At 41.3% G+C, this 26198-nt stretch overlaps 1 protein-coding gene across 1 annotated transcript; it reads right to left on the bottom strand.

Annotated features, from left to right (window-relative positions):
* Positions 1-4254: 4254 nt before the first annotated feature.
* SKP1 (S-phase kinase associated protein 1) lies at positions 4255-20328 on the bottom strand. Its single transcript, XM_060636139.2, has 6 exons — positions 20165-20328; positions 17170-17266; positions 11416-11489; positions 7452-7595; positions 5839-5979; positions 4255-5142 (listed from the first exon to the last, which is right to left on the bottom strand). Exons 2-6 carry the CDS (start codon positions 17264-17266, stop codon positions 5107-5109), a joined length of 492 nt encoding a protein of 163 aa, XP_060492122.1. The 5' UTR covers positions 20165-20328; the 3' UTR covers positions 4255-5106.
* Between the last annotated feature and the right edge of the window lie 5870 nt (positions 20329-26198).

The following is a 26198-nucleotide window of genomic DNA, read 5'->3' as shown; positions in this document are numbered from 1 at the left end:
GGGTAGGAACTATCCTATCACTAGCAGTTGTCAAGAATTCAGTCACTGGCAATACAAGGTAAGAGGTATCTCATCAGCTATGAATTCTATAGCAAATAGTTACTAGTTCAAGTTGACACATTTTTCAAGTTCACCTGGGGCTCAGGACCAGGTCTTTCTTCTCCATTCAGATGTTCTTTCATTTCTTTATCTGAAGACTTGTTCTTTTGAGCATGTACAGTCAATCTCTGGGGTATGGGTGAGGGAAAGGGAGAAATGTGGAGGGGGAGTAAAGAGTAGGAAATGAAGGAAGAGAAGGAAAGGCAGGCCACTCTGGAAACTCCTCTTAAATACAGTTTTGTGACAGTGTAGCTCTCTGTATTCCCACCCATCCTAACAGCCTCCTGGGACACAATTATCTGCAAAGCAATTGAAATAAGTAAAAGAAGTTGTAGAAAAGCACACTCAGCACAGAAAGGTGCTCAGTAAGTACTTCTGAAATTTTTAAGTTAAGCAGTGTCAAAAACTCATGGGAACCACAGAATGTAGAAATAGATACTGTTGTAAGCAACTATATTCTATATGCTTCCCACAAAATGCCTCTCGGTTTTGGGACACAGATCAGATGTAGCCAAGGTGTAAAATACTACAAGGCAACAAGTATACCATCCAGGAGTTACATAAACTATCACTCAAATCAAGTCCCACACTGGAATTCCATCCAATAAGAGCATCCTGACCAACTCTTTTATGCCACCAATAAGGCTCATATCCACTGACAGCTCAACAGTAAGGACAGCATTCAGTCTATACTGCTTAGATGTCCAAAAGGCACTATGTTGGGCCAAGGATTATGTTCTAAACTTCCCACACCATCAGTCTTGATATGCACATCTCGTTCTCACTCTGCCTTGCAAAGAGTCATTTTTAACAGTAAACAAAGCATCAAGTAGGACTGTCAAGCTCCCAAATTCACAATCCTTTAGTACAATACTAAAAAAATGTTTTCGTTCAAATACTCAAGAACTGCACTGCCTGACATGGGTCTAACTAATTACTACTCTTCCCAGAGTATCACAAAATTCTGTCAGCCCTCATGTCTCTTTTCAGCCTATATTCTCCAGCAGACCTACTGACACCCAACCTTTTGCTGGTAGTTCCACACTGAACACTGCCTTCCCCTCACCTTGGCATCACTCCACTCCCAACCAAAACAACTTCTGAAACCAAATTAGTTTCTCTCACAGCACTTTCGTAGACTCTTCCAGCCCTGGGGCCCCCATTTACTCATTAATCTTGTTCTGTACAGGAACATTTTTAATAGTTACTCATCCCCTCCTAGCAGTATTTATGCCTTGCCTCATGAGCTACGCCAAAAGCTCCCAAGAGGGCAACCATCTCTTACACTTCCTACAAAAGAGAAGCCAGAGGCTACACTTCAGGGATTCAATCATTTCATATGTTTTCCCTTTACTTGCAGTCTTCTCCCTTACTCTCTTCTGTCCTAGCGTGAAATCAGTTTTCATACAAACCAGATAACTGAAGATTACCATCTTTATAAAGCTCAAGTAACTTCTAGGGAGAACATTTGTTTGATTCCATTCCATTTAAATGTATAATGAGCTTTAGAACAACAAAGACTAGAAAGATCTTCAAATGGAAGTGGTGGCACAAGTTAAGCTTGGAAAGATGAAAGCTTCTTAGGCCATGGATATGGTAAAGGGTACTGCTGTTCTCTCAGTTCTTTCCTCTTGCAAGCCACTTCCTATCCCTGTATAAACTGCCCTAGTAAGAGTCTAGGCAACCTATACCTCATTTCATTTTTTTTCAGATATGGTATATATTCTTTTTTAAGTTGGAGGGAGAGGGAGAGAGGGGGAGAGGGGGAGAGGGGGAGGGAGAGAGAACATATCCCAAACAGGCTCCACACTGGGTGTGGAGGGGCTCAATCCCACAACCAGGAGACCATGACCTGAATCAAAACCAAGAGTTGGATGCTTAACCGACTGAGCCACCCAGGCACCCCCTAATTTCTTAATTTACCCTGGATCAGCCAGCTATAGGACTGGCCAGTTTTTAAGTAAGCTAAGAGACCATGTGGTTTGGAATATCTGCCCGCTCTGAGTCACATGTTCATAGGAATTCATTGTTACTCTCCTCCTCCTCCAGCTAGTTCCAGTGTAAGCTCAGCATTACCATTAACTTCATATTACAGGGCTGCAGTCCTAACAGTGCACCAAATTACAGTATAAATCTTAATTCCAGGAGCTAATGTGTTCAAACAGTTGCAGAATAAACAAATCACAGCTATAATGCCACTCAATCTGTAACAATGTTAGGATGTCTCTGTGCATCTTTGGAAAAACATAAAAACTGCAAAGCAGCACCTACCTTTTGTATTAAAGATAGATTTATGAAGGCAAGCTAATAAAATATAGCAGCACTTCAAATGACATAACTTCCTTCTACAATACAACAATTATTAGAATCTGTTTGAGGAGGCATATCCTTAATCCATGGCTATGTCAGGGAAAAAGGAGTAAGCGAACATTCAGAAGTAGTTTGGTTTACTCTCAATCCTAAGTAACACGGTCAATGAAAAGCTGAGAAGCCAAAGAAATTACCATTTCGAACTTACCTAAGGACAGGTAGGCACTAAGAGGCAGAAACGGGGTCCGGCCTCACAGTATGACTTTATTCCACAGTTTTAGTTTAGAAAAGCTGGGAGAGTGGGAAAGAGTGTATCTCTGAAGATAGGTTTGGTTACTGTGGATAAGGAGAAAGGGCCACTTACTTTCCCTGCGTAAGGTAAGGGCACAGAAACTCTTAGTAGGCATATTAAAGAAATATTTATTGAGTGGACAGCAGGTTAGAAGGAGTAAGGTAGGCCGAGTGCTGCAGCCAGCCTGAAGTGCCTCTGAACACCATACCTATGACTTCTGTGGGCACGCAATGTCCACAAATGGCCTATTTTCTATTGGATGAGCTGTCAGACTTCTATTAAACCTGAGAGTTTAACATTTTCAGGATATTTTGTTTAAAGCCTAGGGCCATAATCTACACAAAATCAGGAAGGCGGCAAAAATCTTTACTATATTGTCTACTCGAGTCTTACCTATTCACAAAGATCCTAGTGTCCTTTAAATATGGGTAGTGGTATTATTTAGTCCTGTAATTCCAACAATTCTTGGGGGTTATACAGACTGAGAACAGGTTTTGTTTCCCAGAAGCAGGTATGTTTCCTTCCCAAACTAAACATGGCACATGTGCTAACAATCCTGAACTTTCAAGAGTTTTGTTTTTCATAATCTTGCTAGGGATAGAATGGGGGGTGGGATTAAGCTTTTTACAAGAACTGACAGGCAGGAATTAGCAGAGGAGACACTGCAGCTAGGGTTCAATTCTGCCACCTTCCCAATTAAAACTAGGACAAATGGAAAACAAGTTTGATCCCTGGAATGAAGGGAGCCAGGGAGCCAGAAGTAGTCACAAAGGTTGGCAAACTTTTTCTCTCAAGGGCCAGAGAATAAACTTTTTAGGCTTTTTGGTCAAATACAGTCTCCTATATTGATTTTTTAACAATACTCTAAAAACATAAAAAACATTTTCAACTCAAAGACTGCAAAAACAGGCTGTGGGATGGATTTCACCCACACATGGATTGTAGCTTGCAATCTCTGGTACAGGCAACGAACAGGAATTCATGTAACACAGCATATGGGACTTTATTAAATAAGACAGACTTGGGGCAATGAGAGGTGAAGTATAAGGGCAAATTACTGTCAACAAATAATCTGAGCCAAAAAAGCTCACAGTAAACATGAAGAGAATGCAGGAAGATTACATGTGAATACAGGTGATGCTAAATGGGAAAGGAAGAAAAAAGGGAGCACATGGGAAGAAAGAAAAAAGATGATAAAACAATTTGTGAGCCATCTCAAGCCATCAAGAAAACATTCTACTGTAGGGCAGAGGCTGGCAACAAGATCAGGACATGCAGTCCTGTGTGGCCATGTACACAGATTAAGAACTAAAGCACTGGCAAAAAATAAAATAAATAAAAAATAAAGCATTGGCTCTAGCAAACCCTGTCATTGGCAATCAGAAAAGACACAAGCCTACCAGAACCCAATTGTTTTGTGAGCAGCCTCCAGTGAGTCAGGACACAAACTGACTATAAGCTGTCTCCAGCTACAAAACCATTCGTATATTTAACTCATTTAATAACAAGTGAAGAGACACAGTTAAGTACACAAAAGCAAACCATTTACCATCTACTATGTAACTTACTTTTTATTGAAAGTATCTTGCATTCATGATGGATACCTTCTAGGTTTTGCCAGACATTTTAATGTTAAAGGTTAAATTATTTTTACATGCAAGTAGTGTGACGTTTCCCCCACATGGGATCACTGATTATAAAAAGATGACATATCACACAGGTTATTTGTCCTTTTTAATTGAAAAGCTAACAGACCATCTAGTTATATTTCCCCCAAAACCACAAACTGAGGAGTAACTGACTCTCTAGCCAACATAGTCAAAGCTGAGGATTAAAAATGCAAAAACAAGTCCTTAGATCCAATTAAAGGAGCCCTGCTACATACAGGCTCATCAATACCAGTGGCACTCTTTGATTCCAGGAAGCTGGAAGACATCCTAATAATCCCACTCAAAACATTTACCTCAAGTAGCCTTTTTCCAGTTTCCAACTCATGAATAAAGATAATACGTTGTTAATTATAGTTCAGAAAACTTTTTGCAACTTGTTTTATTTACAATGCCAACTTTTAAAAGGTTATTAAACTAACGTTAACTGACAATAAACTAGGTGGAAAACATTTTACAGAGAGGGAAATCCCAAAATGCCACCTTCTATAGCGAACCCACAGTTGAGTTTTATTCAGAGTGAAGAAACAAAAACTTTTGATCATACTGGAAGAAACTCAGCCATAAGTTTGGAATCTGTACTCAAACTACACATGCAAGGAGGACAATATTCTGCTAAAACAACTGATTTGCTGCTGCGTTTGTCTACGGTTCGTCTAATATTAACAATTATAAACAGAGCAGTGCAACTAGTATTTGGAACAATCCTTACAGTGTTACAGTGTCAGGCATAACATTTCACTTCTCTTCACACCACTGGTTCTCTTTGCGTACCTAGAAGAGACAGATATAAGGAAGAACCTTAAGAAGTCTTTCCTCAGACTACTACCTAATTATTCATCAACAGACTATGAAGAGGGTCAGAAAGAGACAGACAAAAAACTGGAAAAATACCAGGTTGCAAGTACACTTCCTGGTTATCCTTCTTTGCCTCCCCAGGTTTTTATTCTACCCTGCTGAAATTATCAAAAAAGCAAAGGCAATGGGCATTAAAGCTTCAGTCACCAGACATGACAACAAATTCAAACAGTTCATGCACATTATTTCAGTTTGTAGCTGTGTCAACATTCTGATCTTTTCATTCATTTCTTCCCCCACTCACTAAGATGCTCATAAGTGTCCTGGCCTAACACCATCCACAGGGGTTGCTTTTCTGAAGTCAAATATTTATGGCTTGCTTACATGTAAGGTCCCAGGTGCCAAAACTAGTAACTGCAAAGGAGTAAATATCAAAGAGCACCTATGATTGAAAACTAATCGTTCTTATGCTTAGGCAAGAGTGGTATTGTGCAAGTGTTTAGACTTAACAGACCACTCTCAAAACGAGTATTTTTATAACACAGAAGGTACCTACTAACCCTCAAGTAAAAGTCAAGATTCCCTGATAGACACACATCTTTTCTGAGCATGTCTGCATTTCATTCTTTTTAAAAAAAGTGTGTGATCAAGAACAAGCTGTGAGCAACCTACCTGGGCTTCCTCTTCTTCAGTAAAATCATTTTTGATATTGAAGGTCTTGCGAATCTCCTCAGGAGTTTTCCCCTTGATCATATTGGCAACAGTCTTGCATGTAACATCAAGCAAACCTTTAATGTCTAAGTAGTTCGCAGCCTGTAAAGTGATTGTTTTCATTAAAGAATTATTTGAGGTTGTAACCTAAATCTAAAGGTAGTGACTGCCAATCCATATCTAATTAACTAAAATGCTAATTTTATGAAATTAAAGGGAAAATAAATCAGATTCTTTTGTGAAATATTTTTGTAAGTTCTTCTGTTATACCTTCTATAATATGGAGTCCTGCTGCTGCCTTAAGCGAACTACACTACCTCTAATGCTAGAGAAGAGCCGCTACTTATGGGCGTGTATGTTTGTGTTCATGGGTGCACAAGCATATGTCAAATCTTGACAAAAATATTTAAAGAGGCAAAAGCAGTAATAGCATTACATTTTACTGATCTCAAACAATTTCTTTGGTTTCTCTGGTTTTCTCTATTTTCTACTCTTACCTTCAATATTCCCTTTCTTTGGCTTTAATTTCATCTTTCATTAGTTTAAGGTAAAAGCTTAGATCAGTGATCTTTTCCAATACAGGTGGTTTAGTGCTATCAACTTTTCTCTGAATACTACTTTAGCTGCATCTGCGATTTTTGTGTGTTGGGTTTTATTTCCATTCAGATCAAAATACTTTCTGGCATACAATTTTTAATTCTTTTCTAATTTTTCTTTTGATTTCTTCTTTGACTCATGGGTTACTAAGAAGTGTTAAGTTTTCAAATATTTAGATTTTCCAGATAGCTTTGTTACAGACTTCTCATTTAATTTCACTGTGATCAGATCACACAGTGTATGTGCCTTGACTCCTTTCAAGCCTTGACTCCTTTCAAAAATTTGGACTTTTTTCCTACCATTAACAGGTCTATCTTAGTAGTATACTTTCGAGAAGAATATGTATTCTGCTGTCATTATATTTAACATACTAGAAATGTCCATCAGGATAAGTCAGTCAATAGTGTCGTTCATGGCTTCTACATCCTTACTGATTCTACTTGTTTTATCAATGAAGTAGAGACACGTGTTAAAATCACTAGGATTGTGGATTTGTCTATCCATCCTTTGAGTTCTACTGGTTTTTGTTTCACTTTTTGGAAATTCTTTTAGGCAATAAACACTTAGGACTATAATGCCCTAATAATGAACTGATCCCTTCATCATTATGTAGCAACCCTCTTTAATCCTGGTTGATATTCTTTGCTCTGAAGTCTACTTTAATATAGTCACTGCAGTTTTTTTTTGATTACTGTTATCATAATTTAATCTTTTTCCACCCTTTAAATCTGTCTCTTTAAAGTGGGTGTTTTGGACACAGCATAGCTGAATTTTGCTTCTTAAAAATTCAATGTGACCATCTCCACCCTCTGTTGCATTTACATTTGATCACTTATTTAATATGGTTCTTAATATATAAATTCAAATATAGCACTGCACTGGAGTATATAGAGAATTAAAATTCAGTGTCAATGAATTTAACAAATTTAACTATTAGAAGTGCTAGAAATATCTTAAAGAATGTATTAAGAACATACCAGAATAAGTTCAAAAAGTGTTCCTTGGTCAACTTTCAGGAATTCTTGGTCCCAAACAGGGATATCATCTGTTCGCTTTTCTTTGTTCTCATCATCCTCAGGAGGAGGGGGGTCATCCTTGTGGTGGGTGCACCATTGAATGACCTGTAACAATGAAAGTTTATTCCTCTGTGGCATTACATCACAAGGTACTCATTCCACTACTGGGGCAAAGTTATTTTTACACTGGGCTAAGAACTAGCTAGAAGTTGACTTGAATAACCAAGTTAGTAGTCAAACTTGAAAAGCAAAACCGAAGCTTGAGGAATCTTCATAACCCTAGGGGTTAGACGATCTTAAAAGCAAACTTGTAGATAATTATACTTGACCACACTAAAAAGTTCCTGTGCAAAAAATACATAAAGTCAGACAGGACAATGACTAAAAAATACAAGCAACATGAGCAACCAGCAATGGATTACCCTCTAGAATATAAATCTTAAAAATCACTACAAAGTGGGGCACCTGGCTAGCTCAGTCAGTAGAGTATGTGTCTCTCTCTTGATCTCAGAATAGTGAGTTTGAGCCCCACACGGGGGATAGAGCTTACTTGAAAAAAAAAAAAAAAAACAAAAAAAACAAAAAAAAACCACTAAAGAAATGAGCTACAGATATGAACAGGCTATTCACAAAAGAAATCTCAGGAGAAAATGCTCAGTCTTATTAGATGCAAAACCAATACTACAGTTACTACTTGAGGCTGACAAAAAAAAAAAAAAAACTCAGGATTTTGATACTAATCTCTGGCAATAGTGTGAGGATAACATGAACCTTTATACTGGAGAGTGAGGTAATAACCCCTTTGAGGGGTGCCTGGGTGGCTCAGTCAGTTAAGCATCTGACTTCGGCTCAGGTCATGATCTCATCGCTTGTCTCTGTGCTGACAGCTCAGAGCCTGGAGCCTGCTTCAGATTCTCTGTCTCCCTCTCTCTCTGCCCCTCCCCCACGTGTGTTCTGTCTCAGTCTCTCAAAACTAAATAAACATAAAAAAAAAATTAAAAAAAAAATCCTTTGGAAAGTAATCTATCAAATACTAGTGAGGATGAGGATGTGCACACATTATCACCAAGAAATTCTAAACATCCGTGACATGTGCACAAGACTACTGGGCATAAGAACAAAGCAAGAAAAACCCACATGTTCCCTTAGAAGGGGAATAAACACATATAAAGTTTCAGAGAGTTGGTTAGACTCTATGTACCATCATAAAGACCAAAATCAACACTGAAAGAGTTATAGGCTACAGAATCTAGGTGGTAAATGGGTGTTTGCTGTACAGTTTCACTTTTCTGTATGATTAAAATTTATTCAGTATAATACTGGAGGAATAAGCAATGCTGAGAAAAAATGGCAGAACTGACAAACTATACTGCCAGGATGTAAGAAAAGGAAAGAACTATTTCTAGAAGGGAAAGTCAAGCTATGGAGTTTTAATGAAAGAAACAATAGTTTTTTAAGTATTCCAGTTGTATAAGAAAACAACAGCAGTATTTGCTTACGTAAGCATTAAAAAAACTGGTAAGTATATGTAAGAAACTAATGTTGACTAGTATTACTTGAGGGGGTTGCAGGTTAGACAGAGCCAAGGATGAGAGGTTTTACCATATACTTTTTTGCAGTTTTGGATCATGCAGTTATTCAGTATGTAAGTTCAAATATTCCTAAGAATAGGCTTAAAAAACTTATTCTCTCAAGTGGCCCCGTATCACCCAGACCATTAACTCTGATCTTCTGTACTAACTCCTTCCTTGTTCATTATGCTCTAGTCATCACAATTGCTGCCTTCCCACCTTTCCTCATAGTAGAACATGCTCTTGTCTTAGGGTCACTGCACTTGCTCCCCATGCCCAGAACTCTATTCCCCCACATAATCATATCTTTGTTCAAAGATCGACTTCTCAGTAAGGCATTTCCTAACCACCTTTATTTTAAAAATAGCTAACTCTCCATCGACCAACCCAGTTATGCTCCACAACTTTCTCATCTGACTTATTTATCTTGTATGTTTCCCCCACACCTTTAGGATGTTAATTCCCTAAGGGCAGACATTTGGTCTCTGGTTACTGCTATAACTCCAACACCTAAAAAATGGCATTTGAATAAAGTCCTTTTAGATGCATTTTACATTAGGATAAAACAGAATGTTTATTGCAAGACAATACCCAGAAAAAAAAAATCTAACTAGATAAAATATAAAGCTTCTAAACCATAAAACACTATTAACTGACTTAAGTCAATGCAAAGTGATAGAAACACCACATAAACAACTCCTATAAAAAGTCCACTAGATTACAAAATGGATGAATCTTGAAAACATTATGCAAAGCCAGACACAAAAAGACAAATATTGTATAATCCCATTTATATGAGGTGCCCACAACAGTCCAATTCACAGACACAGAAAACAGTGGTTAACGGGCTGGAAGGGGTTATTGAGGAGTTACTGTTTAAGGAGTACTGAGTTTCAGTTTGGAATGAGGAAAAATTCCTAGAGATGGTGAGTCGCGGTGGCTGTACAACAGTGCAAATGTACTTAACGCCACTGAGCTGTACAGTTAAAAAAGTTAAAATGGCAATTTTTAAAAAGAAATTTTAATGTTTATTTTTGAAAGAGAGAGAGCAAGCAAGCATGAGTGGGGGAGGGGCAAAGAGAGGAAGACACGAAATTCGAAGCAGGCTCCAGGCTCTGAGCTGTCAGCACAGAGTCTGACGCAGGGCTCAAACTCATGCATGAACCGTGAGATTATGACCTGAGCCGAAGTTGGACGCTTAACCGACTAAGTCACCCAGGTGCCCCTATTTATTTATTCTTGAGAGAGAACAAGTGGGAGAGGGGCAGGGGGAGAGGGAGAAACAGAATCTGAAGCAGGCTCCAGGCTCTGACCTGTCAGCAAAGAATCCAACACAGGGCTCAAACTCACCAAATGCGAGGTTATGACCTGACCCAAAATCAGACACTTAACCAACTGAGCCACCCAGGCATCCAAAAAGGGTAATTTTTGTTATGTGTATTTCATAACAATTTTTTTAAGTTTATTTTGAGAGAGGGAGAGCGCATGCACGTATGCTAGCAGGGGAGGGAGGGAGGGAGGGAGGGAGAGAGAGACAGAAAGACAGAGAGACAGAGAAGAGAGAATCCCAAGCAGGCTCCGTGCTGGTAGTACAAAGCCCAACACAGGGCTACATCCCATGAACCATGAGATCATGACCTGGGCCAAAATCAAGTCAGACACTTAACCAACTGAGCCACCGAGGTGCTCCTACAACAATTTTTTAAAAGCCCACCAGAAAGACACGCAAAGGAAAACAGACCAAGCAGAAAATACAAATGGCCAATAATACATGCCAAAAAATGTTCAGGCTTAGAGAATCACTTTTTACCCAGTCTAGGGCAATTAAAAGAAATGCTAATCACTAATTGTGGTAGGATATGGAAAAATACGCAGCACAGCTGTATCTCACACCAGGATCAAGAGAAAGCATTAAGATGAAACTGCATACAGCCAATGACTTCTGAAAATCTCTGAGCAAAAGGCCAACTGGAACCAACCATTCTCATCTCTAAGCCTAACTAGTTTCCTCCACTTTATAAAATTCAGTGCTATTTCTTCAGATGAGCATCCAATTAAATGGCTGGCTCTGTTAAGGAGCCATGTACCCTGAAATGCTAAAATTCTACTCAGTGTGAAGAGCCTTTTATGCTTAGACACAAGGTAAGGTGGTCAATGGTGTGGGTATATTTATTCTCAAGCTCCCCTTGCAGCGCATCTAACAAATAATCACAGGACCTAGTTAAATAAACATAACAAATATTCAGAGTCATAATCAGTCGATGTAAGGAAGCGATCTATGTAGCAGTACAATAAGATCACAAGGATGTTCAATGAAAAAACAAAAGCATATATACAAATATATAGTTTGTTACCTTTTTTAATATTGCTGCATTAACATTTGGTAGAGGAACTGGGTCATCATCTCCTTCGTCATCCATTCCCAAATCTAAGAAAACCAGAAGAGAGTTGACATTATTCCCATTATTTATACCAAGGAGGCTATGTCTCAAATGAGTAAGTTGTAAGACGCTGTCTATGACTATGCAAACTACTCTACTAAAAATAGTTCTCTTATGAGCATTTAAAGTTAGTGGTTCCCAACAGGTCCATAAACCACCCAAAACTATAAAAAGTTGCGGGAATAGACAATTTTAGGATTATTACACAAAAAGGATCCTTAATGAGAAAGAAAAGTCACTTAATAAGTGGGACTGAGATGACTGGTCAGCCATTTAGTAAAAAATTAAAGCCAGACCCTTAGCCTTACTCTTAATACCAAACTCTCTAGATGGGCTGCATTTAGAAAGACAGAGGAAAAAGTATTCAAGTAACAGAATCTCCATCTATTAAAATCTGAAGCCCAAAGATGTATATATACACACACAAATCATGCAACCACTGACAAAAATAAGGCAGGCAGCTCCTTATGTACTGGTATGATCTCAGGATTAAAGTTTTTAAAAGCCAGGTGTAAGAAAATAAGTGTTATCTGAATAAAAATGGGCATATACTTAGATATTTAGATTTAAAATATCTTCACAGGAATACAGAAGTATTAACAATATTCTGTGTAGGGAAATTAACAAGAATGTGGGTTGAGGGACTCAGTTTCAGTGTATACCTGTTAAGAGTTATTCATCACGTACATATTACCTACAATTTTGAATCTACAGGTTGTCCTGGTAAAAACACCTAACTTTCAGATTCTCAAAGTAGTTGGTGAACTCCACAGAAAAACCTTAAAAATAAAATCCCTACGTTAAAGATTCTAAATAAGAGTATTTTTCATGCCAAATGGGTCCATCCTTCAGTCTCTACATGACTAAAAGAACGGCCAAAGTTATTTACTAGTTAGCAAGTACCAAGATTAGTGTCCCAAAGTTACTTCAGCACTATACTGGTTGTAGCAAAGAATCAGTTATGCTGACATGGCCAGTGGTGAATCAAATCATTTCAGTTCCTGATAAGTTAACAGGCGTCCTAGGCAATGGAGAGTCAGCAATGAACACAGGAGGATGCAAAGAATTGCTGCAATTTTAGATAGAACTGCTCAAACATGTCTTATTTAAAAGATGACACCTGAGTAAAACCCTAAAGGAGACAGAACACCTAAGCAGAGGAAATGGCAAAGGCAAAGGTCTTCTGATAGGAAGGTCTAGCATGTTCTAATAACACAGAAGGGATCCAGTATTACTAGAGCAGGGTTAGCAAGGGTGAAAGCAGATGAGACCAACAACAGAGGACCGGATAGTAACTGGGTACTGTGCATTTTGGCTACTGTATTGGGAATAGGTGGCAGAGACCAGGAGAAAGAAGGAAAACAACTATGAGGCTGGTGGCTTGTACAGGTTTACAGCTATGGAAGAATGATCCCAATTCTGTATGTATTTTGATGGTAGAGGCAAAAAGGTTTGCCAACAGATGGGAAGTAGAGTTAAGAGTCAAGGAAGACAAAAGTTTATGACATGAGGAACTGGATGGATGAAAGTGCCACTGGAGTTACCATTAACTGATATGAGCAGAGAAGTGTTCTCTGATATGTCAGAGAAGTGTTATTCTGAAGGGCAGGGAATTAAGAATAAGATCAATCTAGTTAGTTGTCTAACTAACTAGACAAAGTTAGTCTAGTTCCCTAACTTTGAGGTACCAATTAGATCTCCAAGCGTAGACCAACCAGTTAAATATGTCAAGTGTAAAAATTAAAAGAGATCAGAATCATAGGTAGTTTGGGGAACTGGTGTACAGACAGCATATAACACTATGAGACTAGATGAGATGACCAAGGGAATCAAGGAGTACATATATTATGAAAAGATCCAATGATTAAGCCAGCCTTGAGGAACTACAGACTTTAAAAATGGGAAGACAGAAGGGTGCCTAGGTGGCTCAGTTAGTTAAGCATCCAACTCTTGGTTTCAGCTTAGGTCATGATCTCAGTTTCTTAAGTTCGAGCCCCACACATCAGGCTCTGTGCAGTCACCATGCGGAGCCTGCTTAGGATTCTCTCTCCCTCTCCCCCACTTATGCTGTCTCAATCAATCAATCAATCAATCAATCAATATTTAAAAATGAGAGGATAGAAAGCTGTGAGGTAAGTACTAAGTAAAGTATCCTGGAAGTCAAATGTAGAAGGGGATGATCAAATGCTGTTAACAGGTCTAGATGAGAAATGAAACAGATCACACACTTGACAACATGGAAGTCACTGAGCTTAACAAGCAGTTCCAGTGGAGTGGTAAAGATGAGAGTAGACTGAAAAATTATCTTAGTTTCCTGTACAGATGGATCAATCCTGTCCCCTCTCCTCCTTTCTACCAATGTCATTCCCTGATCCCATCTCGACCTAGAGTAAAAGTACAAAAATGACTATCCCAATTTGCATTAAGCCACTTTTGCTTTTCCTGTTCTAGTATGAAGTATTTTTTAAATTAATTTATTTAGGGGCACCTGGATGGCTCAGTCTGTTAAGTGTCAGACTTCAGCTCAGATCATGATCTCATAGTTCAAGAGTTAAAGTCCAGCATCAGGCTCTCTACTATCAGGAAGAACCTGCTCTGGATCCTGTGTCTCTCTCTCTCTCTGCCTCTCCCCAGGTGCTCCGGCACAGGCTCTCTCAAAAATAAACATTGGAAAAAAAAAGGAAAGAAACTTAATGCCTTTTTAAAAATTTATTTACTTACTTACTTAGTTACTTACTTATTTATTTAAAGTAGGCTCCATGCCCAATGTGAGGCTTGAAATCATGACCCTGAGATCAAAAGTCACATACTCTACTGAATGAGCTAGCCAGGTGCCCCTAGTGTGAAGTATTTTTAATCAGAAGGGAGAAAAAGAAGTTACAATATATAAAATACTTGAGGAACCATAATACAGAACACCAACTTGTTTAGATCCAAATGTTATTTGGAAGAAGGTTTAAGCCCTGTTAAAAACAAGGGCCTTATTGGGGCACCTGAGTGGCCTCTGGCTCTTGATTTCAGCTCAGGTCATGATCTCACAGATCGGTTTGTGGCACTGAATCCCACATCAGGCTCTGAGTTGAAGGTGTGGAGCACGCCTGGGATTCTCTCTCCCACTCCCTCTGCTCCTCCCCATCTTGTGCGTGCACAGGTGCTTGCTCGCTCTCTCTCTCAAAATAAATAAACCAGTTATCAAGGATCACCTCCCTAGCATTTAAACTAAGGATGTACAATGTCTTTTCCACTTTTAGACTGACTTCACAAGTAGCAACAGTCATTCCTTTAAGCTATTTAGTTTCAAGGACTTCTGAAAGACACCTGTATCCTGATACCACATCCTGAACCTGAACAAATCAGTAAGTCCACGTGCACACATGCCAAGATTTTCAGTTCTGATTATACTGTGATTAGGTTTTATTTTTGTCTTCTAAGTCACAAAAAACCCATAATCAGAGATACTGCAGATGCAAAACAAAGAAAGCAGTAAGCTGCCAAATCCAATGGGCTCCAATCCTGATGAGCTAGAATTTTATATAAACGACTGGTACTTAAGATAAAAACAATTCACCTATGATGCCCAAAGGCTATGAAAGCAAAGAATCATTTAACTGTTGCTATCACTCCACTTGCTTCAGTGATCAAAAGAGGCATGGATAACCTTCACGGAGCCCTATGTTCTTATATGGGCAAATGCTTTTTGAAGCAGCACAGGACAGATTAGTGTGCCAGACACTACTAAGATGAAATAAAGAACACTTTCATCGCCAAAGCAAGTATTCAGGCAGCAGTTTTGGTATCAGTTCTACATCTTCTAGATAAAGCCTTACTCACCTGCCTTTAGGGACACTTGGAATGCTTTCACACTCTTTATTAGTGACCATACCATAGTTCTTCATTCAACAGGTACTTGATGAACAGTGACTGTGGGATGTACCAAGGGGTTTACAACTTAATAGAAGTGATCTATGTATGTATGTACCAGGATACAGGACCGTAAGTGCCACATGATTGGTACCAATTACCAAAAAGAATTACATGTTCAGCTTTTATCAGCAAACAGAAATTACCAGCTTAGAAAACAGAAGACACACCCTCTGTAATTTAGCTTTTGCCTCTACCAAACTTAATATGTGCAGGAAGAAATCCTCTTACTACGAAATTCCAAATAACCAGTCTGTAGATGAATGTGATAATCACTCTGGTCACCTCAAAATGCCTCCCTTGACTTCCACAAATCTTATTCCACTCATTCTCCACTTCTGACTTCTACTCTCTTAACTCCACCTGTCTCCCATTCCAATATGGCTGACTGCCAACCTCAATTTACTCCCACAGATACATACTCCTATAACCCACCACACAAAGTCTATGTATCCCTAGTAGTCTACAGCTCAGGGATCAATCCACACAGTCAACTGTCTAGTAGACTGTTACAAAACTCTTCTGGGCGTGGGGTGGGGAGGGGACCAAACATACATAACATGTTCAAGCTCCAAAGTCACATTCTTTCCATTTCTCTCAAGCCCATTCTTCAGCTCTACCAACTAGAGTATCACAAGCTCACCCCACACCAATAAACCCCAACTAAAAGCTTCAATTTTACTTTTCTCTAACACACCTTGTCCCCTTTACCTCAGAATAACCTCCCAAAACATCCTAATTTTACTAAATTTGAAATATTGCCTCACTAGTACCACCCACTATAGTCTCTACCCAAGCCTGAAAAATAACATCAGCCAAGATATTTCCCCAGCACCTCTTGGCACATTTTATCAATGCACTAATTATACCATGTGACAGTGTGTCTTGTTTGGTGTCTTTCTCTCTTCCCAGTTTATAAATCCTTCAAGGGCAAAGACGGTTTCTCACTTAGCTTCCTTTCCCCAGCATACAGCTAGTGCTTGGCATGTAACTTTTCTCTTAGCTGAAGCATAAGCTACATAAAAAACCTTTGATATTTGAATACAGAACAACATTCTTCTTACTATTAATTTTTTTTCACCAATGCAAGAAATTGATTTGCATTGTCTCCATATACTATTAACTAATGTCTACCAACCCACTGGAATAGTAAGAAAAGATTCAAGTGAACTAGTACAAGTTTCAAAATGTTTCAGGACCTGTTTTGTAACCTTACTTCTTTAACGTGCGGGGTCTATGCTTTGCAGCAGTTTCAAAGGAACGACAAAAAAGACAAAAAGGAAAACGTGGTTAAAAAAAAAAAAAAAAAGACCAACATCTCAGTTTACCATCTACTCAGCTTACTCCCCTGCTGAAACAAAGTACTCTATTTAGCTACCATATAGGGAGGTATCTCTTTTTCCGGAGGCTTTTATTTTTCTCATTACAAACAGCGAACCCAAATTTACTTCAAAGAGAATTGGGCGGGCCATTATTGTCTGATGCTGGGAAATCACTTCAGTATTAGTTTATGGCCTTACCTATTTAGCAATGGGGAAAAAAAAAAAAACCTCATTAATTCAGACAATACAGCAAGGATGTCCTGTATCAGAAAACTGTAGTTTTTAATTTAAAAAATGTAAACTTTACCCCTCATACTCTTGTGCACTTAATGACAAATCATGCCTTGTATAAATTCAATGTTCACAGGTTATCTCCACCTAAATATTCTACTTTTCCTTCACCCAGGTTTTCTAATAAACTTACCTTCCAACATGGTCTTGATAGTCACAGACTGTTTGGCAATTTCAACATCAACTTCAAATATCTCTCCATCAGAACTCTGCAACTTAATTGAAGGCATCTAAAAAAAAAAAGGTATTATATTGAACTTGAAATTTAAGAGATATTAGTTCTATGCATTTGGTCAACTATAGTCTGTTAGAAGACCTCTATCTTACTAACTACAAAATCCTAAGGACCCGTACTATGTAAAACCCCTGTTAAACACTTCAAGTGGTTATTCACAGGCTAGCATAGAAGACAGAAAATTCTTTCAAAGTTTCAAATTTTTTATAACTCATAGGAACACAAGCTTTTAAGGCCTGCCCTAATGAAATTATTACTGGAATAAATTTAAGAGTTACATTCTACACTTCTAATGCAAAATATACTTCAAATAAACTTGTTTATTTTGTCTTTGCCTGCTTTTCTGCTCTTACTAAGTACTCATTACTCTCATCTGAATAGTTAACTGCCACAAAAAACTGCAAACCTGAGGGTGGTCAGTCCTAAACAAACAAAGCTAATAACGTACTCATTTTCCAATAGTGAAACTTAAGTGAAAAATGAGTTCAAATCCAAGGAGTATATGAGAATATACTTACATATGTTTGCATCAATGTAAAATATGCAAGATAATGAAATATTTAAGGATAAATAATCAATCTAATTTACAAAACCAAATAAGGTACCTAAATTTAACAGTACTTCTTAGCTTTCATTACAACTGTCCAGGTTTCCAAGTTTGAGTTCTGCTAAAATCCTCAAAGAAATAACCCATTACTTGCTCCAAAAATGTATTTATTACCTCAGATAAATTATGAGTCATTGGGAAAAAGACACTTCTTAGATAAAAATTAATTAAGCAATTAACTACAAAGGACTTGAGTTCTGACAAAAAAACAACCAAACACTTCTTTAAAATTAAAAGTTCTAAGCAATCAATTTCTTATTTTCAGATTGTTGGCAAAGGCACTTGGGGGAGGACTCTCAAGATTAATCCACGATCTCTTCAAGTTTCAAGTACAGAATTGAAAGGCCCCTGCTTCTGAGTATTCATAATCCTGCAATGTCACTATTAAGTTGAAATTGCAGAGTTTGGCATTTAAAACATTCACTGCAGGGCGCCTGAGTGGCTCAGCTGGTTAAACGCCCAACTCCTGATTTCAGCTCAGGTCATGATTTCATGGTTTGTAAGTTCAAGCCCTACATAGGGCTCTGTGCTGACATGGAGAATCTACTTGGGATTCTCTCTCTCTCTCAAACACTAAAAAAATTTCAACCATTCACTGCACCTATTTTAGGATCAAAGACTTCAAACCCATGAAATCAGTTAAAATATTCATTCGCCTTTTCCCAATTATCTCCATTCCTCCAAATAAACAAAAGAAAGGAAGCAAAAATGTTTTAAAACCAGCCACTGAAATATCCTGCTCTCACTCATCAATGGTTAGAGACAATCTCATTTCACTTTTCAGTTCACAAAGATGTCTGTTCCCCCATGATGCTTAATGCTTGCCTATAATGCAGTTGTTCTGTTCAACAGAAAAGGGCCCAGTGCAGAGAACCTTCCCTGTGACAGGGCAGTAACAAAAGGTAATCCCAAAGGAAATACTTCAACGTGAACTCAATTTTTTTTTTTTTTTTTTTTTACATAACATTCTACATTCTTTTTACATTCGATAGTACTGGAATGAACACTAAAGAATGACAAGTCTGGGACTTCAGTTGATAAAATTAGTTTTAAGGAAGGTGACCATTTCGTATTTCTCTCAAATAACTCTTGGCAAATAATTAGATCTGCTTAGTCATAGTCAAATTCCTGTATTAGGTTACTCTTAAGGGAGTTGAGATCTTATTAAATAAGCAGGGAGGCAATCTGTTAATCTGTAATCGGATGCACTTTGTGATGCCAAACTTAATACTTAAAGAGAACTTTTTTTTAATGTCTTAGAGCTAGAATTCGGTGCAAAACTGCAATAATAATGGACGAGATTTTGATTTGACAGGTTTTCAAGCAATTCTTTAAGTTCCTCATCTTGAAAATTAAATCCCCCTCCATGACTGGAATGAAGCAGGTTCTGTCAACAACATAAAGAAAAAGCTGTTTTAAGGGACCCGAATTCTGGCACCTCCTTTTGGAGAGGAGAGCGAAGTCTGCGTTGCTCTGTGACAGATACATTCTATTGTGACGCTCTGATACATTCACTATCCCAAAACCCAAACGTGAGGTCCTATCCAGGTGAACATTCTAACCCTGTAAAACATGACCCAAAGCGTCTGGCTTTTAATGAGTTAGGCCTCCCTAAAAGTCACACCACCATGACGAGGGCATCTGCTATTTCAACAGTTGTTTCAGCAACTCCAAGCTGTGGCAAAAAAATGGCGAGAAATATTCTGAAGGAGCAAGCGGCTATCTGCAAGCATGCGGCCCAAACACAGCCAGGACCCGGGACTAGTGAGGGCAGATACAAGGGAGAGAAGGAACGCGAGCCAAAAATCCAGCGCTCCCAAACTCCCACCGGCCACGCTCCCTCCGGACACCAAAACAACAAACACGCACACCACGCCCACGCCCGCCCAAAGATCTGCACAGAAAGCCCCGCCGCCACCCACGCCCAAGAGAAACCCAGGGCCGCAGCCTGGGCCTCGCAGCCGAGCTCTGCGCCGACTGACGCTCGCCCCGTGCGAGGAAGGACCAATCCCGGGCCCGGCTCGCACCTTCTCCCGCCCGCCGGCCTGGGCGCCCACGAGGCGTCGTGAGGACGCGCGGCCAGGAGAGGCCTCGCCGTCGGGGGGGGATGGGAGGGAGGGGGAGGTGGGGCGGGAGAACGGGAGCCAGCGACAGGTTCCACTGGGCCTGAGGGACGTAAGGCCCAGGTGCCTCCCGCCTCCGGCAGGCCAAAGCACAGCGGTGCGGACACCCAGCTCGAAATCCACGGCGCTACCGCCCCATTCCGCTCGGCCTGCGTCTACTCACGGTGCTCGGTCTCAAGGAGACTGCGGGCCGGAGGGTGACAAGAACAGGGCAGGGGGGCCTCCGCTACGAGAAGAGAAAGGCAGAGAACAAGGCCACTACGGCGGCGCGGCGCGGCGTCGGCCTTTATAGAAGCGGGCGCAGGCGCCGAGGACCCCGGAGCCGGAGGCGTCACAGAGCCGGCGGGGCTGGCCGCCGAGATCGCCTGACGCAGGCCGAGGACGGTGGGGCGGAGAGGCGGCGGGCGCGAGGCGCGGGGGCGGGGTTTCGTCCTTACCCTCCCGCTCCACCCCACCCCACCCCACCCCACCCCCGAGAGCGCGGCTCGCTGTCCTGAAAGCAGGAGCGCGGGCCTGGCTGGGGTACTCCGCAGCCAGCCAGGGTCCTTCAGGCAGGGGCTGGCCTAAGCCGAATTAAAGACCCCAGTCCTGAAAAACCTAGAAACTGCTAGTGGGTGTAGGGGGGGGAGGGGAGGGTTAGTGTTCGGGAGCCTTTCTGGCTTCCCTTTCCTGAAGGGGAAAGAAGGCTCAGGCGAAGAATGGCAGATGGGCGTTGCAGTCACCGCCCTGAGATACCGCTGGGTGCCTCGGCGTCATCCCCTGTGCCCAGCATGCGTTAGTTCTCTCTCCATAACAACCCATGAAGTGAAGTTCTGTTACCTTTTCCCCTGCTGTATACCTGAGAACAAATTCAGAACGACACAGTTTAGTGTTCCTAAGCGTTGTTTCCTACTTGTTTTCTGAAAAGGCCTCCAGGCCAAAAATAACCATCGTTGCAGGGAAACCGCAAGTCCAGGCCCCTCCCGCAAACGTGTATTGAGCAAAATGTGCATGAAGCGGTGCTGGGGGATTCTGGGGTGAACCAGGCAGTCAGGGTGCAGCCTGCGCAGAACTCTGTCCGGGTCCATAGGATGGAACCAACGCTACAGGAAAGGGGTTAGAGCTTGGCAAAGCACTGCGCCCAAGCCCCATGCCACCCAGTCAGGGCCTTTTCTGGGCTCCACCCTTTTGCTGCTTCGTGAACCTTGCCACCCCTCCCTAGGAGACTAAGGCGCCTGGCTCACCTAACCACCAGGCATGTGATGGGATTCCCGACGCCAGGGAGACAAAAGAAACTTCCAAACAGGGCCCCCTAAAGAAATCAGAGGCCTACAGTTCTTCTGGGATGGGACTGGGCAGCGAGGCCAAGCAACTTCTTGGGTTACCAGGCCTTTGTCTACAAGCTGTGGTATCCAGTGTCTGCCAGGTGCCACAACTGATGGCAGGGAGATGAAAGGACCTACAGCCCTCATACTTTTTTCCCGAAACACAGCCCTGCCCTCAGCACCTCCAGCCTCAGGTTCCCTAGGCGAGTCCCACTGGAGCTCCTTTGCCCCCTTGCCCATGGCACACAAGGTGGAACCTTGTAAACTCTTGTTAAGCATCCTAAGCGGGACTGAGCAATGCCGGGTCACACATCTAGCCTGAGGACCCTGCATGAAGTACGTGTATGTTTTTCCAAATATGTCTGGGGACCCCCAATATTAGAATCATCAAGATATGCTTGTTTTTAAAACGCAGATTTCAGTGGTGCCTGGTGGCTCAGTCTGTTAAGCTTCCAACTTCCACTCGGGTCATGATCTCCTGGTTCGTGGGTTCGAGCCCCGCGTCTGGCTCTGTGCTGACAGCTCAGAGCCTGGGGCCTGCTTCATATTGTGTGTCTCCCTCTCTCTGCCCCTCCCCTGCTCATGCTCTGCCTCTCTCTCTCTCAAAAATAAACGTTAAAAAATTAATAAAAACAAAATAAAACCTAGCTTTCATGTATTCACATATACTCTATTATATTCATAGATTATCTCAGGAAACATACACAAGAAATTGCCTTGTTGGGAGGGGAACTAGGTGACTGGGGGACAGGGGTTGGGGTGATTTGTTCACTTTATAACCTTCTCTATCTTTTGAATTTCAATTCATATAAATATGTTACATATCAAAAATGTTTTACCTCAAAAAATAAGTTGGCATCAAGTCAAGAAAAACAAAGATTCCTGGGTCCACTCTTGATCTAATGACTCCGATTCCCTGACGGCAGGTTTTTCTGCCTTTTAAACAAGTTTTCCAAGTGATTCTTAAGCCCAGGCTAAGTTGAGAAATCTCTGTAGTAGGGTCTCAGTGATGAAGGACTGCTAAGAAGGGGCCAGCAGTGTCTGTCAATGGTGACTCATTCAGCTCCACACTTTCTGAATCAACCCTACCCTCCTTCAAACTGTCCTCTCAGGATCGACAGGGCAGCTGCAGGACCTTGGGGTCCAGGCTGGTGATCCTTCATCCCCTCTCATGTACACATAATCACGAGCCCGGGTCAGAAAGGACTGGCCCCCACATATTCCCTTTGGCAAGTAAGAATGCGAGGAGAAGGAGATTCCTCTGGCTTCAAAGCTGGCCCTGAAACAGCTGTGGTCTTGTCCTAAGTTCGGTTACTCCACATACCACGTAATCAAAGCTCCTTGTTCTATAGATGAAGGAAATGAAAGAGAAGAGACTTTTCTGCTGTCATACAGCCACTGCAGAGCAAGGTTGATGCTTCAGCCCCAGCTATGCTTCTGCCACCAGAGCGCAGGTATTGAATTTTAGCTACATCCCTCAAATGCCAGGAATATTTGCTAATTTACTGTTACAGGGAAGCTAAATGGCCCGCATTCAAGTCCAGATAGGAAAACGTACCTTTAAAAGAAAATTTTTTTATGTTTATTTTTGAGAGGACGGGGGAGGGGCAGAGAGAGAGGGAAACAGAATCTGAAGCAGTTGTCAATGTAAAGCCGGTAGTGGGCTGGAACTCACAAACCCCAAGATCATGACCTGAGCCAAAGTCGGACACTTAACCAACTGAGCCACCCAGGCGGCCCTGCTGCTTTTTTTTTTTTAAATATTTATTTATTTATTTATTTATTTATTTATTTATTTATTTTTGAGAGAGCAAGCATGCACACGTGCAAGTGGAGGAAGGGCAAAGAGAGGGGGACAGACAATCCAAGACAGCCCAGTGCTGACAGCAGCGAGGTGGGGCTTGAACTCTTGAGAACCATGAGATCATGACCCCAGCCCAAATCAAGAGTCAGACACTTAACCGACTGAGCCACTCAGGCGCCCCTGAAAAGCTGCTTTTTATAGTGAATTCATTTCCAGAGATGATCTCCCTTTGTAAATCAAGTTTCATGGCTATAAAGTGTTCATAGGAGAATTCCTATGAGGACCAGCTCCCTCAGTGCATCTAAAATGGGACTCTGCTGCCCAGAATTCAGTTCACGCTCCCTTTGTAAGGCACCAACCCATGGGACAGACTCTGAACTCTGGATGTGTGTTCCAGCCTATAGGACAGCATGTAACCTAAGAAATAATCCAGTCCCCAGGAGATCTCTGGCCTTCCTTCTATCTTTTTCCAAACTCCAAGTCTTCTGTCTAAAAATCAGACTACCTTATTATTCCAGAAGAGAGAATGCTGAATGCAAAGAAAAAACTCAAATTCTTGGATCTTGATTCGCAAAGTGAACCCTTAGAATAAATGGACTTTTTAGCGCAAGATTTTTTTGAGCACTGAAAGCCCAAGAGGCTGAAGGACTGAAATCTTAAATTTTATACTAGAAACAGCACAGTTAGGAAACATAAGATGTGATGATGCCAGAACCAATTTTCCAAAATGATAAGTGTGGGGAAAAAATTGAAGCAAAGGAAGCATTGCAGTCAGCTACTGGGGTGGGTGTCTGAGAAAGGACTCTCTCCCACTCTTTCCCCTGATCCTCTCTGCGCAGGGATAGGGAGAGATTAGGACCCGCAAAAAGGTTTGCAGGCTCTGAAAGTAGAGAGAATCTATGCCTCAGTCTGTGAGAAAGGTCTCAAGTCTTCCATGAAGAGAAAATATGGGATCAGTCAAGTAGAAATGGCAGGTGGGTGTGCCTAGGCACGTGGGCCTGGAAGTGCCCACGCTTGAGGTTCATGTGTGTGGATCCCAGAGAGCATCTAAATATGTCCTGAAGCCCTAAAGCAGCATGGAAGTTGCTTGAAGAGGGATAGATGATCAGGAGGAGGCTTGTGGGATGTAATCAAGAGAACCTACATGAACCTAGGTGAACCTACACCGACCAAGTCAGAAGCTATGGCACAAATTCAGCCATCTGTGGGCACAGCAGAAATCAAGGATGACACCTCACCACCAGCGGGGGTAGGATGTGCCTGCCTCCTTGAGCAGTAGAGGAAGACAGATGAAGACCAATGACCAGACAACCTCCAGCCCCCTCACCTCTCACTCCGTGCTATGACCACATCAACTCTGCAGAATGAAGCTCTGACCCTAGATAGCAGAAGAGGGTCAGACCCCTCCATTTGACTGAGTGTGTACCCCTGAAATGACTGAATGACCATATACTCACTTGACTTACCGTGCCAGGAAGTGACCAGATTACATTTCTGCTACAAAATGGAATAGACAGAAAATAAGAAAATGAAAGACCTATCATTTAGGCACACCCATGTTTTCTGACTTTTAAATCCCATCTGGCCACCAGTGCACAAGGATCGTGCAGATCTGCTGCTGCCCACCTGCTGCTGCCCACCTGCTGCTCACATCCTGTATTATCTGAGCAGGATAGGTGGTGTCCCCTTTCTAGCCTCAGTCTTCTTGTCTATAGAATGGGGTTTATAGTGGTACCTACCTCATAGGATTTTTGTGGTCATGAATTATTTGAGTCACCAGAGGGGTCAAACTGAATACAGTGACAATACCAAGTGTTAGCAAGGACATGGAACAATTGGAACTCTCACATGTTGCTGGTGAGTGTCCAAATTGGTACACCAGGAAGTTGGCAGGATCTACTAAAGCTAAACATACATATACCAAGTGGCTCAGCAATTCCAATTATGGACAAATACCCAACAGGAATAAATTCTGTCCACCAAAAAGTATGTTTAAGAATGTTCATGGCGGGGGCACTTGGGTGGCTCAGTCAGTTAAGCGTCCAACTTCGGCTCAGGTCTGATCTCACCGTTCGTGAGTTCGAGCCAGTATCAGGCTCTGTGCTGACAGCTCAGAGCCTAGAACCTGCTTTGGATTCTGTGTCTCCCTCTCTCTCTGCCCCTCCCCTGCTCACACTCTCTCTGTCTCTTTCTCTCAAAAATAAATAAACATTAAAAATTTAAAAAAAAGAACGTTCACAACAACTTTGAACAAAGCAAAAAAATAACAAACCCACCAAATGTAAATGAAAAAACAACCTCGTATATTCACAGAATGGAATGATCGTAAACAGCAATGAAAAAGAAACTATCGATGTCAACAACAGCATGGATGAATCTCACAGACATAACGAGCAAAAGAAGCAAGACACGGGAGTATGTACTGTATGAGTCCACTGAAATGAAGACCAAAACAGGCCAAAAACACCCTAATTTAGAGAAGACAACATAATAGTTACCTTTAGCAGATAAGGGAAGCTTCTGGGATGCTAGAAACTCTCTATCTTGATCCAGGTGGTAGTTTCATGAGTGTGTGCATATATAAAAATTCACTGAGCTGGGGCACCTGGGTGGCTCAATTGGTTAAGCGTCTGACTTCAGCTCAGGTCATGATCTCACAGTTCATGGGTTCGAGCCCTGCATCGGGCTCTGTGTTGACAACTCAGAGCCTGGAACCTGCTTCATATTGTGTCTCCCTCTCTCTTTGCCCCTCCTCTGCTCTGTCACGTGCTCTCTCTCTCAAGAATAAATAAACATTAAAAAATTTTTTTAATTCACTGAGCTATAATCATATTTGTGTACTACATACAGGTAATATCTCAAGTTTTAAAAAAATGGGGGGAGGGGTATAAAATGTGACAGTGTGTGTTGCATGCTTAGCATGGTGCCACTGTCAATTCCCCAAAGATCTTTGAGCCACTGTAGCCTCTCCTTGCACATGGTTGCCCTTCACAGTCAAGGTTGGAGGAGTAAAGGAAGATGCTGGGAAGGTGGTGGGAGATAGTTGTAAGGCCCCTGTGCCCAGGGAGGACTTATCTGCCCAGGACCCA

This window comes from Panthera onca, chromosome A1 (genome assembly GCF_046562875.1).
Source record: "Panthera onca isolate mPanOnc1 chromosome A1, mPanOnc1 haplotype 2, whole genome shotgun sequence".
NCBI lineage: Eukaryota > Metazoa > Chordata > Mammalia > Carnivora > Felidae > Panthera > Panthera onca.
This window is presented reverse-complemented; position numbering and strand designations above follow the sequence as displayed.

Coding starts and splice junctions, on each gene's coding strand:
- SKP1 (XM_060636139.2), bottom strand. CDS start 17,266: ATGCCTTCAATTAAGTTGCAGAGTTCTGATGGAGAGATATTTGAAGTT. Junction 11,490..17,169: donor TATCAAGACCATGTTGGAAG/GTAAGTTTATTA, acceptor TGGTTTTCTTAG/ATTTGGGAATGGATGACGAA. Junction 5,143..5,838: donor CTGAAGAAGAGGAAGCCCAG/GTAGGTTGCTCA, acceptor TGTCTCTTCTAG/GTACGCAAAGAGAACCAGTG.